The 23615-nt window shown below is 41.5% G+C and overlaps 4 protein-coding genes across 9 annotated transcripts; 3 read left to right on the forward strand and 1 right to left on the reverse strand.

Annotated features, from left to right (window-relative positions):
• The first annotated feature begins 632 nt into the window (after window positions 1–632).
• Window positions 633–8105, forward strand: prc1b (protein regulator of cytokinesis 1b). 4 transcript variants are annotated; one of them, XM_020056661.3, is made up of 15 exons: window positions 633–788; window positions 1430–1562; window positions 1924–2046; window positions 2652–2885; window positions 3220–3390; window positions 3544–3693; window positions 4087–4234; window positions 5051–5187; window positions 5342–5437; window positions 5554–5700; window positions 5940–6050; window positions 6152–6265; window positions 6616–6804; window positions 6927–6967; window positions 7482–8105. In XM_020056661.3, the coding sequence occupies exons 1-15, from the start codon at window positions 778–780 to the stop codon at window positions 7528–7530; spliced, it is 1854 nt and encodes a 617-aa protein (XP_019912220.2). In that variant the 5' UTR covers window positions 633–777; the 3' UTR covers window positions 7531–8105. The 4 variants fall into 4 exon arrangements, with proteins under 4 accessions (XP_019912220.2, XP_010875747.2, XP_010875764.2 ...); XM_010877445.5 differs by lacking the exon at window positions 6927–6967; XM_010877462.4 differs by lacking the exon at window positions 6927–6967 and having other exon boundaries at window positions 6616–6727.
• A 43-nt stretch (window positions 8106–8148) lies between these two features.
• Window positions 8149–14940, forward strand: si:ch73-314g15.3 (uncharacterized protein LOC368688 homolog). Of its 2 annotated transcripts, none has more exons than XM_013136481.3 (12): window positions 8149–8198; window positions 9927–10015; window positions 10160–10278; window positions 10683–10785; window positions 10986–11083; window positions 11385–11534; window positions 12213–12380; window positions 12538–12607; window positions 12778–12856; window positions 13159–13312; window positions 13951–14055; window positions 14367–14940. In XM_013136481.3, the coding sequence occupies exons 2-12, from the start codon at window positions 9991–9993 to the stop codon at window positions 14397–14399; spliced, it is 1104 nt and encodes a 367-aa protein (XP_012991935.2). In that variant the 5' UTR covers window positions 8149–8198; window positions 9927–9990; the 3' UTR covers window positions 14400–14940. The 2 variants fall into 2 exon arrangements, with proteins under 2 accessions (XP_012991935.2, XP_010875724.2); XM_010877422.3 differs by having other exon boundaries at window positions 8150–8392.
• mtfmt (mitochondrial methionyl-tRNA formyltransferase) lies at window positions 14467–18707 on the reverse strand. Its single transcript, XM_010877433.4, has 9 exons — window positions 18199–18707; window positions 17805–18002; window positions 17313–17435; window positions 16873–16975; window positions 16457–16532; window positions 16221–16312; window positions 15952–16030; window positions 15442–15515; window positions 14467–15308 (listed from the first exon to the last, which is right to left on the reverse strand). The coding sequence occupies exons 1-9, from the start codon at window positions 18459–18461 to the stop codon at window positions 15105–15107; spliced, it is 1212 nt and encodes a 403-aa protein (XP_010875735.1). The 5' UTR covers window positions 18462–18707; the 3' UTR covers window positions 14467–15104.
• A 984-nt stretch (window positions 18708–19691) lies between these two features.
• si:cabz01068815.1 lies at window positions 19692–23577 on the forward strand. 2 transcript variants are annotated; one of them, XM_010877398.3, is made up of 6 exons: window positions 19692–19792; window positions 20778–20844; window positions 20939–21334; window positions 21742–21870; window positions 22279–22369; window positions 22786–23577. In XM_010877398.3, exons 2-6 carry the CDS (start codon window positions 20805–20807, stop codon window positions 23054–23056), a joined length of 927 nt encoding a protein of 308 aa, XP_010875700.2. In that variant the 5' UTR covers window positions 19692–19792; window positions 20778–20804; the 3' UTR covers window positions 23057–23577. The 2 variants fall into 2 exon arrangements, with proteins under 2 accessions (XP_010875700.2, XP_010875710.2); XM_010877408.4 differs by having other exon boundaries at window positions 19715–19767.
• The last annotated feature ends 38 nt before the right edge of the window (window positions 23578–23615 follow it).

A 23615-nucleotide genomic window follows, 5' to 3' on the forward strand; every position in this document is an offset into this window, starting at 1 on the left:
AATATCAGGCCAAGATAAAGATGCAGATGTTCCTTTATTTTTACAAGATTTTTATTTACAATATATTTATTTACAAGATATTATTGATCTAGTGACCGGTAAAACAAGTTATGCTTATAGTTCATTTTAAAATTGCAAGTCGGTGCAAGGGACTACCTGTTAAAACCGAGGCACAACATCGGGAGACTTCCCGTGAATTCTTGCAAAGCTGCCTGGACCGGATTGAACCGGGATCAAAGCAGAGTTTGGGGTTTCAGAAGTAATGGCGTAGTGAAAAGGCACTTTCTAGGAATCAAAAACCTAATTTTACCCAGCCAGTGTCATATGTGGCTAAATCGTAAACTTGACATGATGACACTTTATTTTTTGTCAGTAAATTATCTAAGGACTGCATTTGATTCGATGTCGTGCGCGTGCTCAGTTCTGCTCGACAAGGGTTTACAGTAGCTGCCTTAACATCCGATAAAAGTGTTATCTGAGAAGCACTTTCTGTCTCCACTCCATCTCCAGACTAATTATATTTGATCTACTGTTATTGTTATAGAGCCACGCCCTTGAGCATGCGCGTGTTTTGCTAAAATGTCTTAGCGATGACACAATGCAGTCCGCAACCAATAAGAGTCAAGACCACGTTAGATGCATGTTTTGAATCGGAGAGAAACGGCTAGAAAGAGTCTGAATAAGTCTGAAGTGAAGGGTGATCCTGTTTCATGTTTAATTGTAGGTTTTTGCCGCTATCTACAACATTACTGAAGTAGAAAATACTGGGAATTGACGATGAGAAAGAGGCAAGATAATTTTATAACGTTTTCTAAACTTTCTAATTTTGTTTCCAGAATTGCAATGTCTCAAGCTAACACGTTAGATTACTTAGCGTGTCTGTCAACGTGATAACGTTGATTAACTGAATAACTGTAAGAACAGCATGCGGTTTTGATAATCCGGGTTGAGTGAGTGCATGGACTCAGTTATGTTTTAGTAGTTGGCTAATATGTCGATATATTATAACAACATACCTAACGTAAAGGGAAAGTGGACTGTAGTGCCAAATTCATGTTGCAGTTACATTGCCGATCAAAACATTTTGCGAGCGTGGTGACTTAACTAACCACTTAGTAGTTGACGTACGTTAACTAGCCGGCTAGTTGACTACGCTATAGTTCTGTACATGTTGTCAAAATAATTTTTAAGCAACGTCCACTATTATACTCTGCTTACAGCACTGCAACGTTAGAATACTGTACAATAGTACTAGCTACCCAACGCTCTAACGACTGGGCGTGTCTGCAAAGAAAGTTTAAGTTGAATCATTACAGTAATGCTGTACTGTCTAGCTAACTACCTACTGTAGAGTAACATGACGAATTTACTTTAGTTAACGTTGTTTGAATGTCATTAGAAACCATTTGCTACATGTCTCTGATTTCAGTGAGGTGCTCGCAGCTGAGTCTGTGGCTTGCCTGAATAAAGCTCTCTGTCAGCTTAAGGACATTTGGGAAGAGATAGGAATACCGGAAGACCAGAGACTGCAGAGAACCAATGTGGTCAAGAATCACATTAAGGTGAGACCACACATTCACACTCCAGCATAGATTCATTATGAACAACTGGAAATCTTGACCCTCGCCTGTGTACCTGCTGTATTTTAACTAGTAATCTCTGGTCCCAGGTGTTAGTGTGACCCATGTCCAAGGTGTTCTGTACATCATACTTGCTGCTCATATACCATTATCTTGTATCCTTGTCTCCTATTCTCAATAATTGTCAGTGTCAATTCATGTACTATATTATGTCCCTGTATGTTGTCAACCACTATCAGCACCAGTACCAATACAGCTTTTCTTACCCTACTTAACAAAAAAGGTTGTATTCTACTGTAAACTTACCTTACCTAACTTAAACATTTCTGGTCGTCTGTCACAGGGTCTGCTAGACATGATGATCGCAGAGGAAGAATCTCTTAGGACAAGATTGTTGAAAAGCATCGAAGCCTGTCGCAAACAATTGGATACACTGTGCTTGGAACTGCAGCTACACCCCTTTGAGGTAAGTATCCTAAGTGTTTCTTAAAAAGGTATGAAGTAATTGTATGCTAATTACATACTGTATAAAGCAAATCTATGAGCAGTATATGCATTCCAGTTCTAAGTGCTCCACTCAAATTGACATGGTGTCAAAACACCTTTGCATTCAGACACTGCATAAATGGCAAAAAGTCTATAAAGCATTATTCTGCATTAGTATTAATGAATGCATTTTAATCTTCCATGTGTTGAACAACTATAGCATAGCCTCCCCTGTTTTTTGTGTCTTGCGATATTGAACATGATCCGTACACATCCAGCAGCTTCAGGAAGTTTTTAATCTACAGCCACTCAGCGGAAAATAAGTAAAACATTAAACAAGGCCATTCCAGACTGTACAGATGACTTGGGTTGCGACCGATTTTTAAGCTAAGTGAAGAATTAACACTCCATCTGTAACTTCCAGGATTGAAACTGCCATTTTCTGTAATCTTTTTATGCTGATCTAGGATCAGTTTCCACTCCCCCCAATACTTAATCAGCTTAACCATTATTGGGGGGGAATACAGAACTGTTTGTAGATCAGGGCCTAGAAGCGACATCACCCTCCAACTTTTCTCTACCCAGGAGGAGCGTGGCATCACCATGCTACAGCAGGAGAAGGACATCCGGACCCACGTTGAGGTGTTGGTGAAGGAGCGGAGCCAGAGGATGCAGCAGCTCAAGGCCCTGACGGAGCGTGACCAGGACCTGTGTGACATCCTTTGCTCAGAGGCTTACTCCCTTAACCCCAGCACCGTGCCCTCCCTGGAGCAGCTGGATGACTTCCGCCAGCACATCGCGAGGCAGACTGCAGAGAAGGTGGACAGGGATTTGTTGGACTAGCAGATTGTTCTCATACTAGTTATAAATAATGTATATATTTTTGCTAGGTGTGCTCAAGGACCGAACATGTAGAAATGGTCCGGGAAGCCTTTATTTATTTTTTATTTTTTTTCAATGCGTGCTGAAGTTAATGCATGGTATCTTTTATGCTGGTGATCTTTTAGAAAGCTTCACTTCACCATTTGATAGAATTTTATGTGGGCCCAGTCGTTTGGAGTTGGAAATATTGTGGCAAGCTGTCATCCCATTATTGCTGTTAATGTAGTTGGATGTTTGCATGGCCCTTCTAACAGCCGGTCTCTGTCTGCAGGAGCGTCGGCATGCTGAGTTTGTCAGCATCAAGAGGCAGATCGTTCTGTGCATGGAGGACCTGGACCAGCTGCCAGAGACCAGCTTTGAGAAAGACATAGTCTGTGAGGATGAGGATGCCTTTTGCCTGTCCAACGACAACATTTCCTCGCTCAAACTCCTCCTCGCCCAAGTAAGGGGTCATTCATGTGTTTGGTCACCTGTATCTCTCAATGTCTTTAAATCAGCCTCAAAATCCCACTTTAGTTTAAATGTTTCAAAGGTTCCCTCTACTTTTTTATTGAGCTTCTTTCCAAGTGGCCTCCTGTGTCTTTGTCCTGTCTAGCTGGAGGGGAGGAAGGCTGAGAACGAGGCTGTCTGTGAGGCTCACAGGGAGCAGATCCAGGAGCTGTGGGACAGGCTGCAGGTTCCTTTGGAGGAGAGGGAGCTCCTCTCAGAACACATGGTCGCCTCCAAGAAGCAGAACCTGGATGCTGTCAGTCATCTTTTAACCTGTTTTCCAAATGGCCCCCTAATCACTATATAGAGCAAAACTTTTGACCAGAGCCCTGTGGGATAAGTTGCCTTTTGGGACTGTGTTAATATAATTATGGGATATATATTTATAAAAGTTGATATATATTTATTTATTAGTAAACAAAAACACATGTTGCATTGATATTCTGATGTTTTTACATATTTCTTATCCATTGTCTATTTAGCTGTGTAGTCTTAAGATGAAGAAAAAAACTAAAAGGGGTTAAAAATAAATAATAATAATCATAGTCTGCTTTGTAACATTGTGTACAATGTCTGTATTTAGCATTCAAATGTTCTTTTTTTTAAACAGTCTATTAATTCAAATTGTTCTCTCGTTTCCACGTCTCAGTTAGAAGCAGAGCGGAGGCGTCTGGTGGAGCTCAAATTACTGAACATTCGTAATGTTATTGAAGCCATCCGCGCAGAGATCGCTGTGTTCTGGGAGAAATGTTTCTTCAGTAGAGACCAGCGTCAGGCCTTTGCTCCTTATTTCAGCGGTAAGTTGGATAATAAGGTTTAGCTTACAGTTACAGAACAAGCCCATTGTTGAAAGCTTTAAGTTAATTGAGAATTAGACTTAACTTAATGAATCCACTATCTGGTGCATCACTTACCCATGCATTTAGTTTTTCCTTTGGAAAATAACCCCCCCCCCCCCCCCTGTTATTAAGTGAGAAATTCATTAAATAGAGGTAAAGACCCAATTAACATACACTAGGCAGAGTAGCTTAATGGGCCTGTAAACTGAAGGTTGTTGGATTGAATCCCTGAGTCTGAGTTGTGTAAAACCCTGTCATTTTGAACACTTGATCAGGAAATGCTTCCAGGTTATTGTAAATTAAAATGTTCATGGCATACTCACCTGTTAAAATAACAGAATTCTTACTTTGCAAGCACAATCCCCCAAACTTTCTCATGTACTCCACAAGCCAGAGAAGGGATATAAACATGTTGCTTTTGTTAAACAAAGATCACGGAACATCCAATTTGAAACCACTGGAAGACAACGCCTTTAACAATAATGACGCATTCCCTTTATTATCAAAGCCTCTTGCCAAAAATATCAAAATAACCTTTTCAGAGAATCCCAGGAGGGCATTGAGTCAGGTGTCAACCAGATTATAAAGATCCTCTCCCCAAACAGTAATCTAGATTCTATACCAAAGTGATGTTCAGATACACAAGTAGCCTTGTTTCCCAATGAATACTGAGTCCAGGGCATCACCGAAAGCATCCATATGATGCTGGTAAATACCCACATGTCCCTAAACAGCATGTGGCACCTGAAGCAGACTTTCTTGTTTGTCCTTCAGAGGACTTTACAGAGGAGCTGTTGGAGCAGCATGACGCTGAGATTCTAAGGCTCAAGCAGCACTTCCAGGACCACCAGGAGCTGTTTGAAGGGGTTCACCGCTGGGAGGAGAGCTGGAGACTCTTCATAGAACTGGAGGTGAGTGACAGAGGAGCACTATGAAAACAACTTCAAACTACCTTGGCCCTGACTGTGCGTGTCCCTTCCTTTCGGGAAGCCAAAAGGCCCATTGGTATTGGATGTGCTAGTTTCTTTGTCGCATAACCATTGGCTGTTCCTTTTATCTCCACAGAAAAAAGCCACAGACCCCACCAGGTTTACCAACAGAGGAGGGAATCTGCTTAAAGAGGAGAAACAGAGAGCAGAGCTCCACAAAAGTCTGCCGAAGGTACATTGATATAAAAAAATAAAAATATTGGCAACATGATTTGAGGTAAATTTGTCCCGTGTTATGTGGTTAACTGCTGTAAATACTACTGCTAAAACACTTATTTAAATTTTTAGCTTGAAAAGAAGCTGAAGGCTCAGATTGACGTGTGGGAGCAGGAGCAAGCCAGGGAGTTCCTGGTGAATGGGCAGAAGTTTCTGCAGTTTGTGGAGGAGCAGTGGGAGCTACACCGCATAGAGAAAGAGAATGAGAAACTGGAGAGGGTAAGGGCATTCCAGAGCAGGATCCTGACACTGGAGACTGTTGTTCCTCTTAGTTTTTATTTGGGTCTGAGGAAACCGGGACATTAGTGCAACTTCATAATCTATTCTGTGTCATGTATTGATGACTGTGAGATACAAGCATTCGTGGTGAGTTACACACTCTGAAGTTTAGCACTGCGTAGCTAAAACCTTGTTTTGTTACACTGAGAGATAACCTGGGCCTTTTTTCATCGTAACAGCAACTAAAAAAGAACAAGCAGATTGAGGAAGATATGCTGTACGGGACCACTGTCAGGACCCCTACCAAGCGGAGGTTCCTCTGTAACGCTACCCCCAGCAAAACACGAAAGGTACCACTCTAACAGGCTAACGGATTCCTGCCACTGGCCCGTGCTTATGAATTTCGCATTAATAACACTGGCTTCACTAACTGTCTTTGCATTCTCTCCAGCTTAATGGCACAACCTCCAGCCTCTCCAGTGTCCACTCTAACAGCACTGTGCGCTCAGCCTATGTGGGAACTGTCTGTCACTCCCCCGCCCGCCCCCCTCTGTCCCTTAACAAGGTGAGTGAGTGCAGCATGTTTGCACATGAAATACTTAGGCATTCCAGTTCATTGCTTTTCTCAAATTAGATCAAGGATTTGATCTCTGTAACCTTCTCATCTTTGGCCAAACCTTGATAGTCAAAGCGAACCGTCCTTTCCATGATTCACAATTTAAATATTTATTTTAAAGCCTTCATTGCACAAGTTGTCTTCTGTTCCTTCTGGATTTCAGAGTTGTGACTTTTTCAAATAATTTTTTGGGGGTTTTTTCACCATTGTTTATTAGTGGTAGCATGGAACATCATTTTGGACTCCATGCATCATTTCCTCTGGTCCTCCTCAGTCCACATCTGTTGTCCACCCTGCAGGCTCCGTCAGGGCGTACTCCTGGTCGCGGGAAGCCTCCTCTCGTGGGACTGCAGGAACGGAACAAGGAGAACAATGGCCAGGTGACTGAGTTCGGAGGCCCTCTGCAGAGCGGTGGGTTTAGGACCCAGGCTAGTCCGCAGCGTAACTTCAGCATTACCTCTGTTGCCAGTACTTATTCAGAGTTTGCGGTAAAGTTTTTTTTTTTTTTGTGTCTTTATGTTTACTGATTTCATGAAGCAACACACAGTCTAGTCATGAAGGTTATTAAGTGAACAAATGTGGCTAATTCATACACTGGTTTTGTTTTTAGACGGGCTTAATCAATACTGTAATTGAATCTGTTCCATCAAGGTTTGTTTGAATGTGAATTCTCTGAACTGAACCCACGCAGTAAATTATGCTTTATTTCTCCAAATACCTACCACGTGCATGTCATCATTAACCACTAAGCATTACACATGATTTAATGCTTCATCCTTGGTTATTTTAATAGGTCATGGTAAAGTAAACTCTTGTAAGACTAGGCTGTGTGTCGCTGATCATTTACTTCCATTAACTTTTTATTAACTCTTAATATCCTTTCTTTAGTCTGTCATTGTCTGTCTCTGAATTCAAATGTATTTGAGAAATCTGCAATTAACAGGATTCTATAATTTTTTTTGTTCACTTGTACCTCAGTTTAACTGCAAGTTCTTGTTTATAAGACTGAACTTAAAATTGTACAATATTTTTTTTTGGGGGGGGGGGGGTCGGGACAGATTTGCCTCCCCATTTTCTTTCTGTTGTGGTTTTGTTTATTACCTACAGAACATATTAGTTTTGGATGAGAACATCTATGTTTATCTCTCTCTACCTTTGTCCACAGCGAGACCTCTCCAAAGCCAATAACACCAAGAGCAAGCCAGACATACTGAACTCCACCATCACCCACCTTTGATGCCCTGAAACTAGGACAACGTGGTTGGTTCAGTGACATTCAACCAAATTCCCAGCGTCTCTGATTCTGAAGTCTTGGATATTTTTGTTGGTGCCTGTGTTTCTGTATAAATGAAGGTAATAATATAAATGTTTGTAACATAACATTTAAGGTCATGTAATGAAATGTATCATTTTGTAACTAACACTATTTTTTTTTTTTAAAGCTATGAACATGTTCCTTGTGTGTAAGATTGAGCTAAACAAAATGGTTGCCTTCATCTCGCGCTCCACAAAGGTTTTGGCTTTTGGACTTTATATATATACCCAAAGCACACTGATCATGGATATTTTGCACAAATTTCTGCTGTATATTAGATTATTTGACACTTTCTCTGTATTTATGTACATCTACTTGCAATCCCGTTTGATTTCAAACTTGTCTGTATGTTGAGAAACAATGTTGTATAGTTACTTTAATTGCCTCAACTGTAATTAGCTTTAATTGGTTATGTTCGTTTGTGATCAACATTGTCTGTCAAATACCTCTAATCTAATTCAAGAAATAAATCTATGCGCCTTCTTGCTTTGAATGTTGCCTGTTTCCGGTTCTTTAGTTCTTGTTTTTGGTCGGACACAATTGGTGGCGTACAACTACCATCATCCGGTAACAAAAAAAATTGTTTGTAATTTATGCTAGTTATTTATTCACAACATTCCCTTTACAAATACTTTCTGCACGCTATATTTGTTAATGGAACAATTCGAGGAGGAATTAGTCGCTGCACTAAGGGAAATTGTCAAAGACGGAAACTGGCAATATGTAGGGAATAAATGCGATTTTCATTCAACATGCACAAAGTAAGCATTACTCCTACAAACAGTACGTGGCATGCTAGACTCTTTATGTTTCTGTCCAGAGGTGAATTCTACGACTCCATTGGCAATATTAACGTTTATTTTCTATTGGATATTAGGGTCTCGTCAATAGCAAGCCAAGCATTCAATGACTGAATATTTTCATTTCTAGCGCAGGGTAGGATTGACTCAAATCTACACAACCACCCGGGAGTTGAATATTGACATTTGACTCAACATTTGTATTCTCTGAATTTGAACAAATAAAATGTGGATCCTAGTCCATTTTGCCCCGAATCAGAATGTTACTTTTGTGGTCATAAGATAGTTAAGATAGAAAGAATGAATGAATGGATATATACTGAACAAAATTATAAACGCAACACTTGTTTTTGCCCCCATTTATCTCTTATTCTCTATGTACACAAAAGGCCTATTTTTCTCAAATATTGTTCACAAATCTGTCTAAATCTATGTTAGTGAGCACTTCTCCTTTGCTGAGATAATCCATCCACCTCAGATGCTGATTAGACAGCATGATTATTGCCCAGGTGTGCCTTAGGTTGGCCACAATAAAAGGCCTCTCTAAAATGTGCAGTTCCAGCCAGAGCTGTTGCCTGTGAATTGAATGTTCATTTCTCTACCATAAGCCGTCTCCAAAGGCGTTTCAGAGAATTTGGCAGTACTTCCAACCGGCCTCACAACCACAGACCACGTGTAACCACACCAGCCCAGGACCCCCCACATCCAGCATCTTCACCTCAAAGATCGTCTGAGACCAGCCACCCGGACAGCTGCTTCAACAATCGATTTGCATAACCAAAGAAACCGTCTCAGGGAAGCTCATCTGCATGTTCATCATCCACATTGGGGTCCCCATGTTGCAAGGATCTGTACACAATTCCTGGAAGCTGAAAACATCCCAGTTCTTGCATGCCAACATACTCACCCGACATGTCACCCATTGAGCATGTTTGGGATGCTCTGGATTGGCGTATACGACTGTGTTCCAGTTCCTGCCAATATCCAGCAACTTCACACAGCCATTGAAGAGGAATGGACCAACATTCCACAATCAACAACCTGATCAACTCTATGCGAAGGAGATGTTTGAGGCAAATGGTGGTCACACCAGATACTGACTGGTTTTCGGACCCCCCAATACAGTGAAACTGCACATTTTAGAGTGGCCTTTTATTGTGGCCAGCCTACCTGTGCAATAATCATGCTGTCTAATCAGCATCTTGATATGCCACATCTGTGAGGTGGATGGATTATCTCAGCAAAGGAAAAGTGCTCACTAACACAGATTTAGACAGATTTGTGAACAATATTTGAGAGAAATATGTCTTTGTGTACATAGCGAAAGTCCTAGATCTTTGAGTTCAGCTCATGATAAATGGGGGCAAAGTGTTGCGTTTATAATTTTGTTCAGTGTATACGCAGTTGAAAGGAATACCCACAACATATCCAATATAAAATAAACTTTAAGCTGTTCTGAGAAGATAGTGCATGGTTTCTCTACCACTTCCCCAAGGCTTTACTCAGAAGATGGTGAACACATCGTCCTGGTTCACACAGAAGATGACCGATTCTGGGCTATGGATTCATCCTGTCCCCATGAAGGTAAGGCCTAATTACATTTCGCAGTGCAATAGAACTGTAGGAAGATGTCATTATTAATTAACACCTAGCTACAGTAATTTTTACCTGTTACAAACATGGTCAGTCACCATACTATGTCATTAGCATTACTACTGTTTTGTATAGGAGGCCCTCTTGACCTAGGTGACATTGAGGACCTGGTTGATGGGAGGCGGGTGCTTGTCTGTCCCTGGCATCACTTTGACTTCTGCTTGGAGACCGGTGTCTCCTCCCTGGGACTGCAGGTAGAGCAAGGTGGTCTCTAACAGGGGCTATTCATTCATAGTATACTAAATATGTCTCTGGTTTCTGGTAACACTGTGATTATGAGGTGTTTTGATTAGCACCATCAGTGTCATACACCCACATAGCACACCTACCTTTGCCCAGCATAGGCACAATGTGTGATACATCAGGAAGATGTAATATGAAGAGTGTTTGCTAACTATTGATATGGCCTTTATTTTATGAAGCTTATTATGTCTCCCCACTCTCTGGCATTCCATTTCAAGTCAATGCTAAAATCTAGACGGGCTGGTAGGGGGACACTGATGGCAGGTAGTGAAACACAAGGCAGCTAAAGGTGTATCTGTGAAATGGGCTTATTCATCAATAGCCCAATTAGCCTTAATGTTTTGTTTGTCTACAGAACCAGATCTATGAAGTCAGAGTGGTTGAAGACAAGATTTATGTCAAAACACAGAATAAGTTGTCTCTGAGTCCCATCCCAGCGACAAACACAGCATGTAACGGTAAGACAATATTCCTAATAAACAACGATCAAAAACAATTGCATAAATGAAAATCCTTTTCTTGCCATCTCATTCTGGAATTAGGGTACCACACATTTTCACCAGCACAAAAGGATCTGGGCACAGGATAGGGGCTAAGATATTTGTTTTCTAAAAAGCTTTGAATGATATGGATTTCATTCGTTAGAGATCTCTTCTAGGCAAAATTTCTGCCGATGATTACAAGTCTTCACCCAATGAGGACACCCTGTGCTTCTGGGCTACAAAGATCCTCTGCACACCTGACCCCAAAGAGAAGGTAAGCCCCATTCTTTACTCACCACCATGTAAAGGAGTTAAACTGGGAGGGAATGGAGCCTTAGGTTGTGTTCTTTAGAAGACTGAAACAGACTAGCATTGGCGTGGTTAACAACAGTACTACCAAGACTTTAGTGTACTGTTATGTTTTTGTCTATACGAATATTATGTTTTTCAGGCGTTTTATACCTTATTTGACAGAGACAGTGGTGATATAAGAAAGCCATAAGAGTTTCTTGCAGAAGGTCTATTGGGCACGATTTGACCCCATGCTGCAGCTGACATTAAGACAAACCTTGTAGGTAGCCTTGACTCTGGACGTCCAGGAGAGGTGGAACAGTGGAGTGATGACCGTGGTGGGTCAGGCTACTCCCCCTGTCCAGCCCAGTCGGAAGGACAATCTGACTGTACTTCAGCCGGGTAGAATCAAGCGTGGAAAAGGAGGCACACAGGTCAGTGTGTAAGAGCAAGCACTAAACAAGGGGTGTCGAACTCATTCCATGAAAAGGCTGGTGCCTGCCTAGAGAACCATGTTAGGGCCCTTATCTAGTTAGTGACACTTTCAACCAGGTGAAGGTGGGAGCAACAACCTCTACACACGCCCCTCCATGGAATGTGTTTGACTCCCATCCACACTAAACCCTCCACCAGACCGGTTGGCAATCTGAACTGTTGTCTCTGAAATGTGGCCAAACTGCAGGAAGGTCAACTGTGACTAAATGATGATAGACACTAGTAATGGTATTGTTAAGACACCCCATCCCTTCCTCTCTGTTTAATGGTTTTCCATTTCCCACCTATACTATCCCACCCCATCCTGCTAGAGAAAAACCTGGCCATCCATCATTCCCAAGAATCAAGGGGTTGTACACAAGTACAACCCCTTGATTCCAACGATGGGCATGCTAATTAGCTGTTGGTGCATTAGAGGAAAATCACAAACGTACAAGTCATTTGCTACATGGTGCTGTATATTCACTAGATCATTACCATACTGACATAAGCCTTTTGAACAGATGTCTGGCTGTCATTTGAAAATAACTTGTGTTATTTGTTTTATGGCATAAGCAGTTAAGAGCATGTTACAAAGCTAAAGAACTACATCATGTATTTTCTGTTTGTCTAATCAGGCCAGCAGGATTGCCCTCCTCCACTCCCTGGCTAATATCGAGCAGTGGGCTATAGATCTCTCATGGGACATCATTGCTCGCTTCTCATCGGTCAGACTAAAGACTGGAGAGCCTCTGCCCCGCCAGTTCTTCAATGACTTTGTCAAAGTGGCTGGAGACGAGGCCAAGGTCACTGTGTACTTTTGATATTGTTTTAACTTTTTCTATTGGCAGTACAATTACATTCAGTATATATCTATTTCAAGGATGATTAATAATTCTGTATGTGTTTTGAGTGGTGGACAGTTGCACTGGTAAAATAATGAATTCCTACTCTATTCAACAGCATTACCACTTACTAGAGACAAGGATCACAGAACTGGGCAGCTTCTTTGGCGCGTTACCTGTTCATAATGGTGGGTATTTTTCTGGCTTTGCTGGACTAAAGCCCAGGACTCAATCCAGTCTTGTGTTTTTCAAAGGCAGTGTTCTCAGAGACAACATGTCAAACACTGCCAGCTATAACATCAACAGACTGAATACCGGCCAAGTGTTTGTTGAGCAATCTCTGCTATTTTCTCCACAGGATTGTGGCAGTCTGCAACAGATACATCCCAGGACCTTCTAGCGAGACTAGCCATTGTTCATATGGTGCATGAAGCCAGGTACAGCACACACATTAAAGCCCCAACAGAATAGGATCACGAAGAGTGATTTCATCCGTTTTTGGTATTCTAAATGTGTTATGTTACCATTACACTGGAAACATGGTCCCTGTTACCTTAAGCCGTCCTCTACTACACCAGTGGTGTGGACTTGTCTGAAAGATCTGGATAGGTTGGACATTTTAACCATTCTTGGCCACAAACAGCCCTTTGACGGTAAATAAATTGGAATCCTCAGCTTTTTCTTTTGAACAGGCTCAAGTAGAGTACTACTACCTCACAATCTCTCTGCCATCCCCAAGGGGCCTGGATGTCCACCCCCAGACCCTGTCCCGCTTTGCTGCCCGGGGAGACTGCAGCACTGTGGAGGTACTGGAGGTCATCTACAAGGACGAGATCACTCACGTGGCGGCAGGTCTCCGCTGGTTCACCTACATCTGTTCACAGGAAGAACGGGTACGCATATGGTTGTCATTTTTCCCCCATGTATACATTTTCCTTCCAACTTTGCAGTATCCACTTTGTGGTGACACCTTTGTGTCATTACGGAAACTCCCAGCAGGTGTTTGACTTGACCACAATCACCATGCAGACCTCAGGCAGCCACTAGAGGTCAGTAGACGGTAATAAACCAGTGTTCTTCTGGCTCTACCCTGCCCAAACTCGGATGGTGGGCAAACTGGGCACCAGGCATTGTAACCCCCGGAGCACGGCGGGCTGTGGAATAACCTGGAATGAAGCAGCAGATCATTTAATTATAGCATAGTGTCTGCAAGAGTATCTTGATATGTGGCCAAACTCCAGCCACGCATACGTAAGATGTATGCATGCGTTGCAACACTGCTTTGGATTAAAGACTCTGAACCTGATTCCCCCGAGGCTTGTGGCAGACCTGTAGACGCTGCTTTAGTTTTTCTGGCTCCTTTGTCATTGGTTGTTATGGCATGACAAGAAGCAGACTGAACAAGAGATGATTTATGGATGTGTATTTTGGTATTTCACCCAAGCATTCAAGGATCACTTCATCCAGCATAACACCTAAAAGCGTGACATAATCAGTAACTAATGTTCAGCCTTCCTGATGTTCTTTTAAGGATGGCTTATCAACTTTCCATGACTTGGTGAAGCAGCACTTCAAAGGTTACCTGAAGCCTCCGTTTAACACAGAGGGAAGAAAGACAGCAGGGATGACAGAAGAGGTAAGAGTCACTGATATGATTATAAAAATAATCCTGTAGTGTTATTTAGTGCTTCCTTAGCCACCAGATATGCTGTCTACCTGCACTGACATGCTTTACCACTAATGATCCTATGAACAAATCCATGATCAAGAAGAACTTGATCATATGATAAAGAACTTTGAGCAGAGCTAAAACAAGAATGTAATCCATTGTGAGACGGTGGGAAATCTCTGTTGCAATTCATGTCCCTGTTGTCAAGTGAATACATTTCTTTCAATCGCTTGTTTACTAGCACACACAACTGTACAATTCTGTCCTTTCTTTCGCAGTGGTATGTGCCTCTTGTAAAGCCTTCCAGTTGAGTGTCTTCAACGGCCAGTATGCTGTGACAAACACATTGGCCACATTCCAGCAGTGTGAAGCAGTTCTGGACTAGTATTTTATGTCTGTAGTATTTAATCAGTGTGCCATTGCAATCAAATGTTCAACAATAATGTTGAAGTGGGATTCAAACATGAATACGACCACTCCTTCTGGAATGGGAAAATCTCTAAAACTGACCCAGCCAGCTCTGTATTAATACAACTGTGAAATTAATTTTACAATTTCCAATACATAACATTGTAATAAGGGAATGGGTTAGATTAACATTTTAGAATGTTAATTCATGCAAATACAATTCTTTTGGTAGTCTGCATTAACGGTTTCATATTCGACAAAACAACCTTACAATCACACCAGTGACTCCAGGAAATCACCAATTATCACATTCATTATTACACATTGTGTGTTCCACAGATTATCAGGAAATTGCACACTGTATGTTGTGTCTGGTAGGCACAAAACAGGAGAATTACTTCTGAAACTGGGATGTCCTACCTGAATAAATACAACATTAGCATATTTTCAGTCCTACATTTTCCTTTTATTTAGAGCTATAGTATGCCCTACTTTCAGTTTCAAGAACTCTTTCAAACAGATTGTCTTAAAACAGACAATTATAATTCTTCTTTGATAGGAAATCTATCTTCTCAAATAACATCAAAGTACATTGGTTCTGTGGTCAGTCATGACATGTAACCCACATTTTGTTGCTTTGTCAGTGAGTTCCCCACTTTAGAATTATGTTTGGTTCTGCCTGTGTTGCTATGAAACAGGCACTCCTGCTTTGGAGATATTTTCTGGAAGCTCTGATGGAGATATCCGTTGTAGAAGTCCGCAGCGGACAACTTCTTTTTCAGCAGGACGGTCTTGAATCCCACCCAGCCGTCCTAGTGCACCACACCACACCACACGAATGACTTGTGTTAAGGCCATCCATTAAATACATGGTTCCTAGTATGCTATGATCCACCAGAAAGCAAATTCAATTTTGTGATAAGAATAAGGAAGCTTGTTACGTACCTTACAACAGACAGCTAATGTGTTGGATTCTTTGAGATAACTTATTGATCCCGGCAAAGGTGTCTTTCCACGACCTGCCATTAAAACAATCACAATCTTAGTCCAACTAAAACACAAGAAGATGTTAGATGTTATCAGACAATGGCGGTCCTCGCTGTGTTTGGATGAGCTACCACTGCTTTTAATCCACACACCAACAGCATGCAGTTCAGGCTGAGTGAGCACAACCACTTTCTCCCAAATGCCTCCTACACCATCAGACGGTTAATCTATCTACCCTGTACTCGTATCTGCGCAGCAGGGCCCTGGTCCACTCACACGGAACACACGCTGGAGCTTGCAGGAGCCTGACCTACCGCAAGGAATATCTAGAATGGAACGAGGCTTGGGCATTGTGGGTATATTGAGGCAAGGAATTTAACTACTACAGGATTTAAACTACTACTACTAGCACCAGGCAAAGTTGCAAATACTGTAGATGATCAAGTCTTCATTAAAAGAGAAAATCACCTGAGAGTGAAATGTTACATTTCCCAGTAAAATCCAGCAGCTTTATGGTCTTGCCCATCCAAATGGTTCTCAGTGGGATCTACAGGAAGAGGTGGACATTATATAACAATCCTTGAAAATGTAATACAGGTGTTTGCAAAAAAATTGAAAATCCTCTTGAAAGAAAAGTAGGAGCTCAAAGTGGTCACTTAAGTCTGTGTTTCAAAATGTTTTTGAAAGTTTTTAGTTTAATGCCAACTGAACATGAATCCAGTCTTTCCAATTCTTACCCGGGATCCGATGGAACGAAATAGGCAGTCAATCTGGTCACAGGTCTGTTCCTCCCATAACACCCAGCTCATTGAGGTGCTGATTTTAGGGGCTGTTCAGAAGAGTCAACAGTAAGCAGAAGCATGATTGGATGCTTTAAGTACACAGCTTTCACCCACCTGCAAGCATCATTTCTTATTGACGGTTTACCATTAAAAGCTGCACCATATGTCTCTGAGTAAATAAATGTTCTCACCTAAAGTGGCACCGTCTTTTGCTTGCTCCCTTCGGTTTTTGATTCTCTCTGGAAGGTTCCTCAATGTGTCAATCAACTGTTCAATAAGAAAAAAACTTGAATTTTCCTCTAGGGTAATAAGATACCCATGTGCACAGAATGTACAGCATTCTCTCATTTCAAGTTCTAAAGTCCTAAATCCTCTCTTCTATCCTCTCCTCTGTGACCCAGAAACTAAGTGGTTAGGAACCTTCATTGCAGCCCTGACTGCAGACTTTAATTGAGGATACTCAAGTATCTTACCTCTAAAGAGTTTTGTAATCTTTCAACATATTCACTAAGAGGCCTAATCGGGACACAGGAGGCAAGGATATATTGGGGGGGGGGCTAAGATAATAGGCTGCCATAAGTACATAAACAGAGTGAAGTGTCCTCACCAGCTGGGCTCCCTTGAGGGCCAGAGTAACACCTAGTTGATCAGATGTGCTGTTGCATGGAACCTGGTAGACCTCCTGATGAAGAATAGGACCGACGTCAAACCTGCAATACGAAGATGAGAGATATACTAACGCTTGGTTTAACCATCCTTGACTTGAGGAACAGCGATCATCCTTGACTTGAGGAACAGGAATTCCTCTTGGCATGAACTATATGCTTAAGCAGGTTAGCATTTAACAGTTTGAGGATTGCTTTAATTATTGAGCATAGTCTTATTAGTCTTGGTGGGACAGATGGCTGGCTACTCAGAGTGAGTCAGTGTCGCCAGAAGATGACTGGTTCCTTTTATGGCTCATCCCGTCCTCCCTAAGCACCATAAAGAAAGGCAGGGGAAAGAATGGAAGGAGGCAGAAAGTAGCTCTGGGTCACTTTATCCTACCTGTTGGGCCGTATCTGCATGATGGTGACCCCAGTGACAGAATCTCCATGTAGGATGGTGTGGAACACAGGGGCGGGGCCTCGCCATCTGGGTAGAAGGCTGGGGTGCACATTCAGGATACCACTGGAATAGAGCAAATACACACACGCGCGCTGCAACGCTCCCATTCAAACTGCACATGACGAGCACTACTATAGCACACGGCTAACTAGCTAGCAGTTATACACTTACTGCGGGGCTTGTCTCGTCTGATATTATAACTGTTAGCTAGTTAGCTGTGTGCTATAGTAGTCCTCGTCTAGCAAGTGACGTCACCTGCCCTGAGATCTAGAAGTAGCCTACAGCTGCCAAGTCATTTTCAAACTCTTGGCATTGATGACTCTGCTGTGGTTGGCGAGGGTTGTTTTCCTGGTTCAATCCCAGCTCAGGGCAAACAAGGACGAAAGCTATTGTACTCGTATTGCACATGTCCCTTACAGAGAAGTTACTCACAATGGAAACTGGTTGATAAGTCCTTCCCGAAGCAAGCAGCCAAACGACACCACTACCCCGACATCAAACCGCCTTTGAAGGTCCCCAACAGGCCAGACGTGAACAGGCAGTTTGTTCTGATCAGCAAACTTCTTTACAGCAACGTCCTTGGATAGTGTGACGACTTCCAGTGACTTCACCACTCCGTCATTCGACTCCCTGCAAAAAAAGACAGTGGACAACTCTGACACTAGAAGAGTGAAAGGAGGAGTCAGTCTAGCACGGTCCCATTTCGGGTAGACAATTGTCAACTCCTATGAGACAGCACAAGCAGATCTGAGAATCAGCTGGAGTTAATCACCACAATGGCTGCTTATCATGTTATGGAGATGGTTGTGGTGTGTGTGTGTCCTACCTAGATGCTGAGAGCATTTTGAGGGATTCCACAGCAAAATCATCCGTTCCAAAAAAAAGCACCCTCCAAGGTGGTCTTGTCGATGAGTAATTCCTAGTGACAAGAAGTAGACTGTTCTTGCTAGGGTTTTCTCCACAATGTCTGTGCTTTTCCTGCGTTCTTTTGACCCACACTCCAACAGATGCATACCTCTGGACGCAGCAATTGCAAAGGCCACGAAGTACTTTCAGACATAATATATTTTTGTTGACATTGTTCCACATTCTCAAGTTATTGTTCCGACATCTCTGATAATGTAAAGAATCGCAAGCCAGCACGATCGAGTGTTAAGGCTATTTAATTTCTCAACACACTTGAGACATTTAATATATTAACATGTTTAACTATAGTTATATTGAATTATAGTCCACGACTGTCGAACATTAATACGCATTCATGTAAGAGTGAAAGTTATAGCATTACAACCTACAGGCGCAGCCATGTTTTTTTTCTTGACTTTACACCATACTTCCGGTCGTCACGAAAATAGTATCCTCCTTTTTGTTAAACAGACACTTTGGTTCCCAGGTGATTTCTCCCTCAGATCCTGCCTGTGCACTGGCGCGGAGCTGTCTGTTGTCCAGACAGCTACCATGAAACTGAGCACGGTTATGCATTATGAAGTATGGAGTGGACTGGCCATCTGACATTTTGGTTCACTCCATAAAAGTGAGGAATAAAATAGACAAGTCTGTGGGCAAGAAAGAAACAAAAGGGCAATTGTGGAGGACCTGCATGTGTTAGAAATGCCATGATTGATTTCTGGCTCCAGTCTGTCTGCCCAAAAGGGATAATGAAAATGGAGATCATTGACTACAAATAAATAATTATTAATATCACTATCCTGTTGATAGAATCTGCTTGAAAATTATTTCATACAATTTATTTGACTCAAGAGTTTTTCTTGTCTCCTACTGTATGGTAAGTGAACTGAAGGTTATTTACCTATACTTGTAAAACCATACTTGTCATAAAGAATGTTGTTAGAAAGGTGTTTGACCGATGAGTCATTTAGCGTTTTACTCTTGTGTCTACAAACTGTATTAGAAAGGCCTTTATCTCAGTAAAGGTTACTAAACAGTAACCAGCCACACTGGACAATGACCCCACCACCCCAGTATTTATTCAATCAGTTCAGTGTGAGGAGAATGTCATGGAATGAGGACAGAACTAAGCTATACTTCTCATTATCCATCTGCAACATTTCATTTTTGAGAGAGTAATTTTATGTTTTAAAACCTATTCACCATTCTTAACATCTCACACTAGCAATAACATCCAAACGAATTATTTGTTATTTGTTACATTTTAATTTAATAAATTATCACAAATTCCATCACATACAAAGTTCCCATATTACAATGTATAATTTTACAGACACAATAGACATAACGAAGAGGCTCAGTGAAACCAAATCTCCTCCCACATGAACTTTGGAAAGCCTCTCGTCATTCTGTTCAACAGGTAGAATCATGCCTTGTGCTGTACTAATGTGCTCTGTACCTCCCTTCTCTTCTCTTCTGCTGCTCAGTAAGTGAGAAACAACTTCTAATTTGTAAGTAAATTCAATTTACTTCATTATCAACAAGAAAGAGACACGAAAGTCCTTCAAAGGGGAGAAGAGGGTATCATTGTCAGATATTAATGTTTAATATAAGAAATTGTCTCTGGCCACAGTAATTGTTTTTAAGAGGTTGTATTGTATCTTGTATGTACACACCGACTTCTTCATTCTGACCTCGTGGGCCTTTTCTGGTTGAAGAAAGGTGGATAGGAATTAATAAAAAGTAAAGCAAATGCCTGTAACTATTTAGCCATATACTTTGGGTACATGGAAAGTGATGCTAACAGCAACTTTTATTCCTAGGAGATTTTAATCATAATTCATATGATAATATGACTGACAATCATCAGCTTGTTTTATTTCATACACAGTGAGTCAATCATTAGATCAACTTAATTATTTTGGATGTTGTTTATTGGATAGGAATATATTTTAATTTAACCTCTGACATTTTATTAGCAATGGTAGCAACTATCTGTCATAAAACTACACTGATAACTCAGTTATAAAAAATATTATTTGTAGATATTTCTATGATAAAGAATAATTCCTGCATCTGTAGTATTATGGAATCCTTTCAGAGTTGCAAATATTACTTGGATATGTTTGTCTGTCCTTCACCTGACAACCTCAGTTATCTTTGCAAGGGCCTGAGCCATCTGAGGGAGTTGCTTGATTGCAATTAGGCAGAGAAATCCCACTTACCTGGCGATGCTGACCAGTTTGATTTGTTTGTTTTGAGATGGAATTGCAGTACAACACAAGGCGGTGCTCTCAGTTTAAAAGATGGCTCTGTATTGTATCCTAATTAGACCAAGTCTAGGATGGTTCAAAATGTAATGTGAAGCAGGGCCAAGATAAAAATGTATATGTACATACATCTGATTATTGATTAGTAATATTAAATAATATAATTATATAATATTCTGAAATCTAGACTAATAAAATATATTTTATCTCTGATTCATATCACCAGTCATTGGCGATTCCATCTACTTCAGACATGTCTTGTCTATGGATCACACTCAGTCTTCTCTTGCCAGGTAATGCTGGGAAAAAATAAATGAGAAAAAACATGTTTTGGATGTGCCGTGTCACTTCCTTTACGTGTGTAATACGAGTCTACTTCACTTCCAGGGGCAAGCAGCTTCATGATCCACAACGCCCTCCACAGCCTGTGTTTGGAGGACAACCCGAAGACGGGCCTGGTTAATTTGAAGAAATGCAGCCTGGACTCTGAGCTCCAGCAGTGGATCTGGAGAGACCAGAGTGTCCTGAAGAACATGGGGACCTCCCGATGCCTGTCTTCCACCCACACAGACCCCGTCGTGACTGTACATTGCCAGGGCTTAGCGGATGAGGAAAACAGGGGAGATGAAGCACTGCAGTGGGGCTGTGAGTGGGACAGGCTGATCAGTAAGAACAATTCCCTGGAGCTCTCCGCCGATGGTCAACGACTGACACTGACCAGCAGGAGCAAGCGGACCAAGTGGAGGTCCCTGGATAAAGGAGATATATGTCTGGAGAGGCTGAGTTAGTAAATGAGCACGACTACATGGTTTAAAAAAGAATGTTTGTTATTAGGCTAGTTTTATTTTATTTAAATGAAACTGACAGAGAAAGAATCCCTGACTGCTTCTGATTGTGTCTTATGTGAATTGACTTACATGAAGCATTTAAAATCGCTATTTGAATTATTGACTTATAACATATATATATATATATATATATATAACATCTCAACAATTGATTGGGGCTGTTAGTATAGGCAGCATAAACCTAGCCTAGAACATATTAACTCAGTGTCCCTCCATAATATGCAGCCACCCCTTCCACCTTGGCCTTATGCTGACTTTGTGACCACCATTTTGTCCACAGAGAAGCTAAAACAGGTGATGCTGATGTAACATTTGTTTGTTTATTTGTGTTGGCCATTGTAGGATCCAAAAGGGCATCGAGCGAGACGGATGAATTTGAGGCTGGAACTGCTGAACAGCAGAAAGTGGGGCCCACTGTAATGTCTGAAGAACAGAGGGAGTACCTCAGATGGTACTATCGCGCTGAGGACCGTAAGAGCTGCTCCTTACAGAGCTAATTTCTATTTAGGATGCCTCTATTGCTTTATTTTACTTGTATAGTTTATTCATGTATAGTACTCTATTGTATACTCAATTGAATGACAGGACAGACCAAACTACTTTTCATAGCACTATACAACTAACTAACATTTATAGGATCCAGCAGATACCATAAAATTATATATTTTATTGTGAAGAACGTTATCTCTCAGTCATTCACATGATTGTAAACTTCAAACCCCCCCCCCCCGCCCAAGGTCCCAAGCCTATAAAATAAGCGCACTTGTTCCATATTAAAACGTTTGCTTTTTTTTTTTTTATCACCTCTTCATTTTCACATGGGATTGTAATGCTGTGAAGATTTTCCACAATTTTAACTGTTCTTTTTTGTCATCACAGAAACTCTCTGGACATTTGCCATGCTGGCTCTGTCCTTTGCTGCACTTCTGTTTGGCTGTATGCTGCTGGGAATGGGCTCCGTGGCCAACATGTAAGCACCTGTAACAACACATATTCAACTCAAGTAGACCAGTACCCACTCAACTCAAAAAGACTAATACACTGTAACACTAAACATGCAAAATCCAAAGAATCTACTATGAAACATGGGGTGGAAAAGGTACTTATGGTCAACAGGGCCATAGTAAAGTCTGCATCCCAAATGGTAATTTATTCCCTAGTTATCATCCCAAATGGCACCCTATTCCTAGCCTAATGTTTACTGGTCAAAAGTAGTGCACTATGAAGGGAAAAGTGTTCCATATTAGATACAACCCAAAGCTCTTTGGATCCTTCATACCAGACCTGTTATGGAAGAAAACAAAGGCAGCTCCCATATTTGTGCGTGCTCGTCTAGCTTTCTTTATTCACACCACAGTGACCATGTTCACATCATCCTCCACACAGAAACAGGAAGAAGATAGCACAGTACAAGAAAGCAGCTCTAGCCAGGAAGCCAGAGGCGGAAGAACTACAAGTCATTGTCACAGATGTCCAAAATCAAAGGGTTAACTCAGGCGTCAAACCAGACAACTGTGTCCCCGCTGAGGTCAGCCTGAACCAAACAGAAAGCCCAGTATGTGAAGCCAAGCCCCTTCAGGATAACGGGGAGGGAAACAGGCTGAAACCGGGGGACATTATGTTGACGTGGAAGGACGGGAAGGTGTCAAGCCTTTAGGGAGTCAAGATGACAGAGGTTTTAATGAAAGAAGAGATGGAAGAGTTGAAAGAAGAGGGGATTGAGGAAGTGGTGTTGAAGAGCCAGTAATGGGATGAAGAGAGAGAACACAGTTACTGCAAGTTACTGCTGCTCTGCAAAGACAGCACTGATGTGTAGTATCACAGGCATCATTCTGGACTTTGCTGGTTGGAGTTGCAGAAATGTATGGAAAATATAGCTTCTGTTAACATGGTTGATATTTGAAAAACAAATTACCATTCCGGCGATCTGGGATGCCAAATAGTTGAAAAGTGTTTTTGTATAATATTTTTACACATTCCTAATGCCCATGTTTTCCATAAATCCTTTTTGGAAGGTTACCGATTATTCTAAACAGTTCCTCTAGAAGACCTGGTCATTTTGGGAGAACTAACACACGTTTGTAACCGTAGTCTAAACCACTCCATCACCAGGTAAAAAGGTAAAAAATGTCATACATATAAATAAATAAAGACAAAAGCAAACATGTTCACAGATAACACCAGTTTGGTCAGAAGTCCTTTTGTAACATCGCTTT

Source organism: Esox lucius, chromosome 2, assembly GCF_011004845.1.
Source record: "Esox lucius isolate fEsoLuc1 chromosome 2, fEsoLuc1.pri, whole genome shotgun sequence".
In the NCBI taxonomy this organism is placed as follows: Eukaryota; Metazoa; Chordata; class Actinopteri; order Esociformes; family Esocidae; genus Esox; species Esox lucius.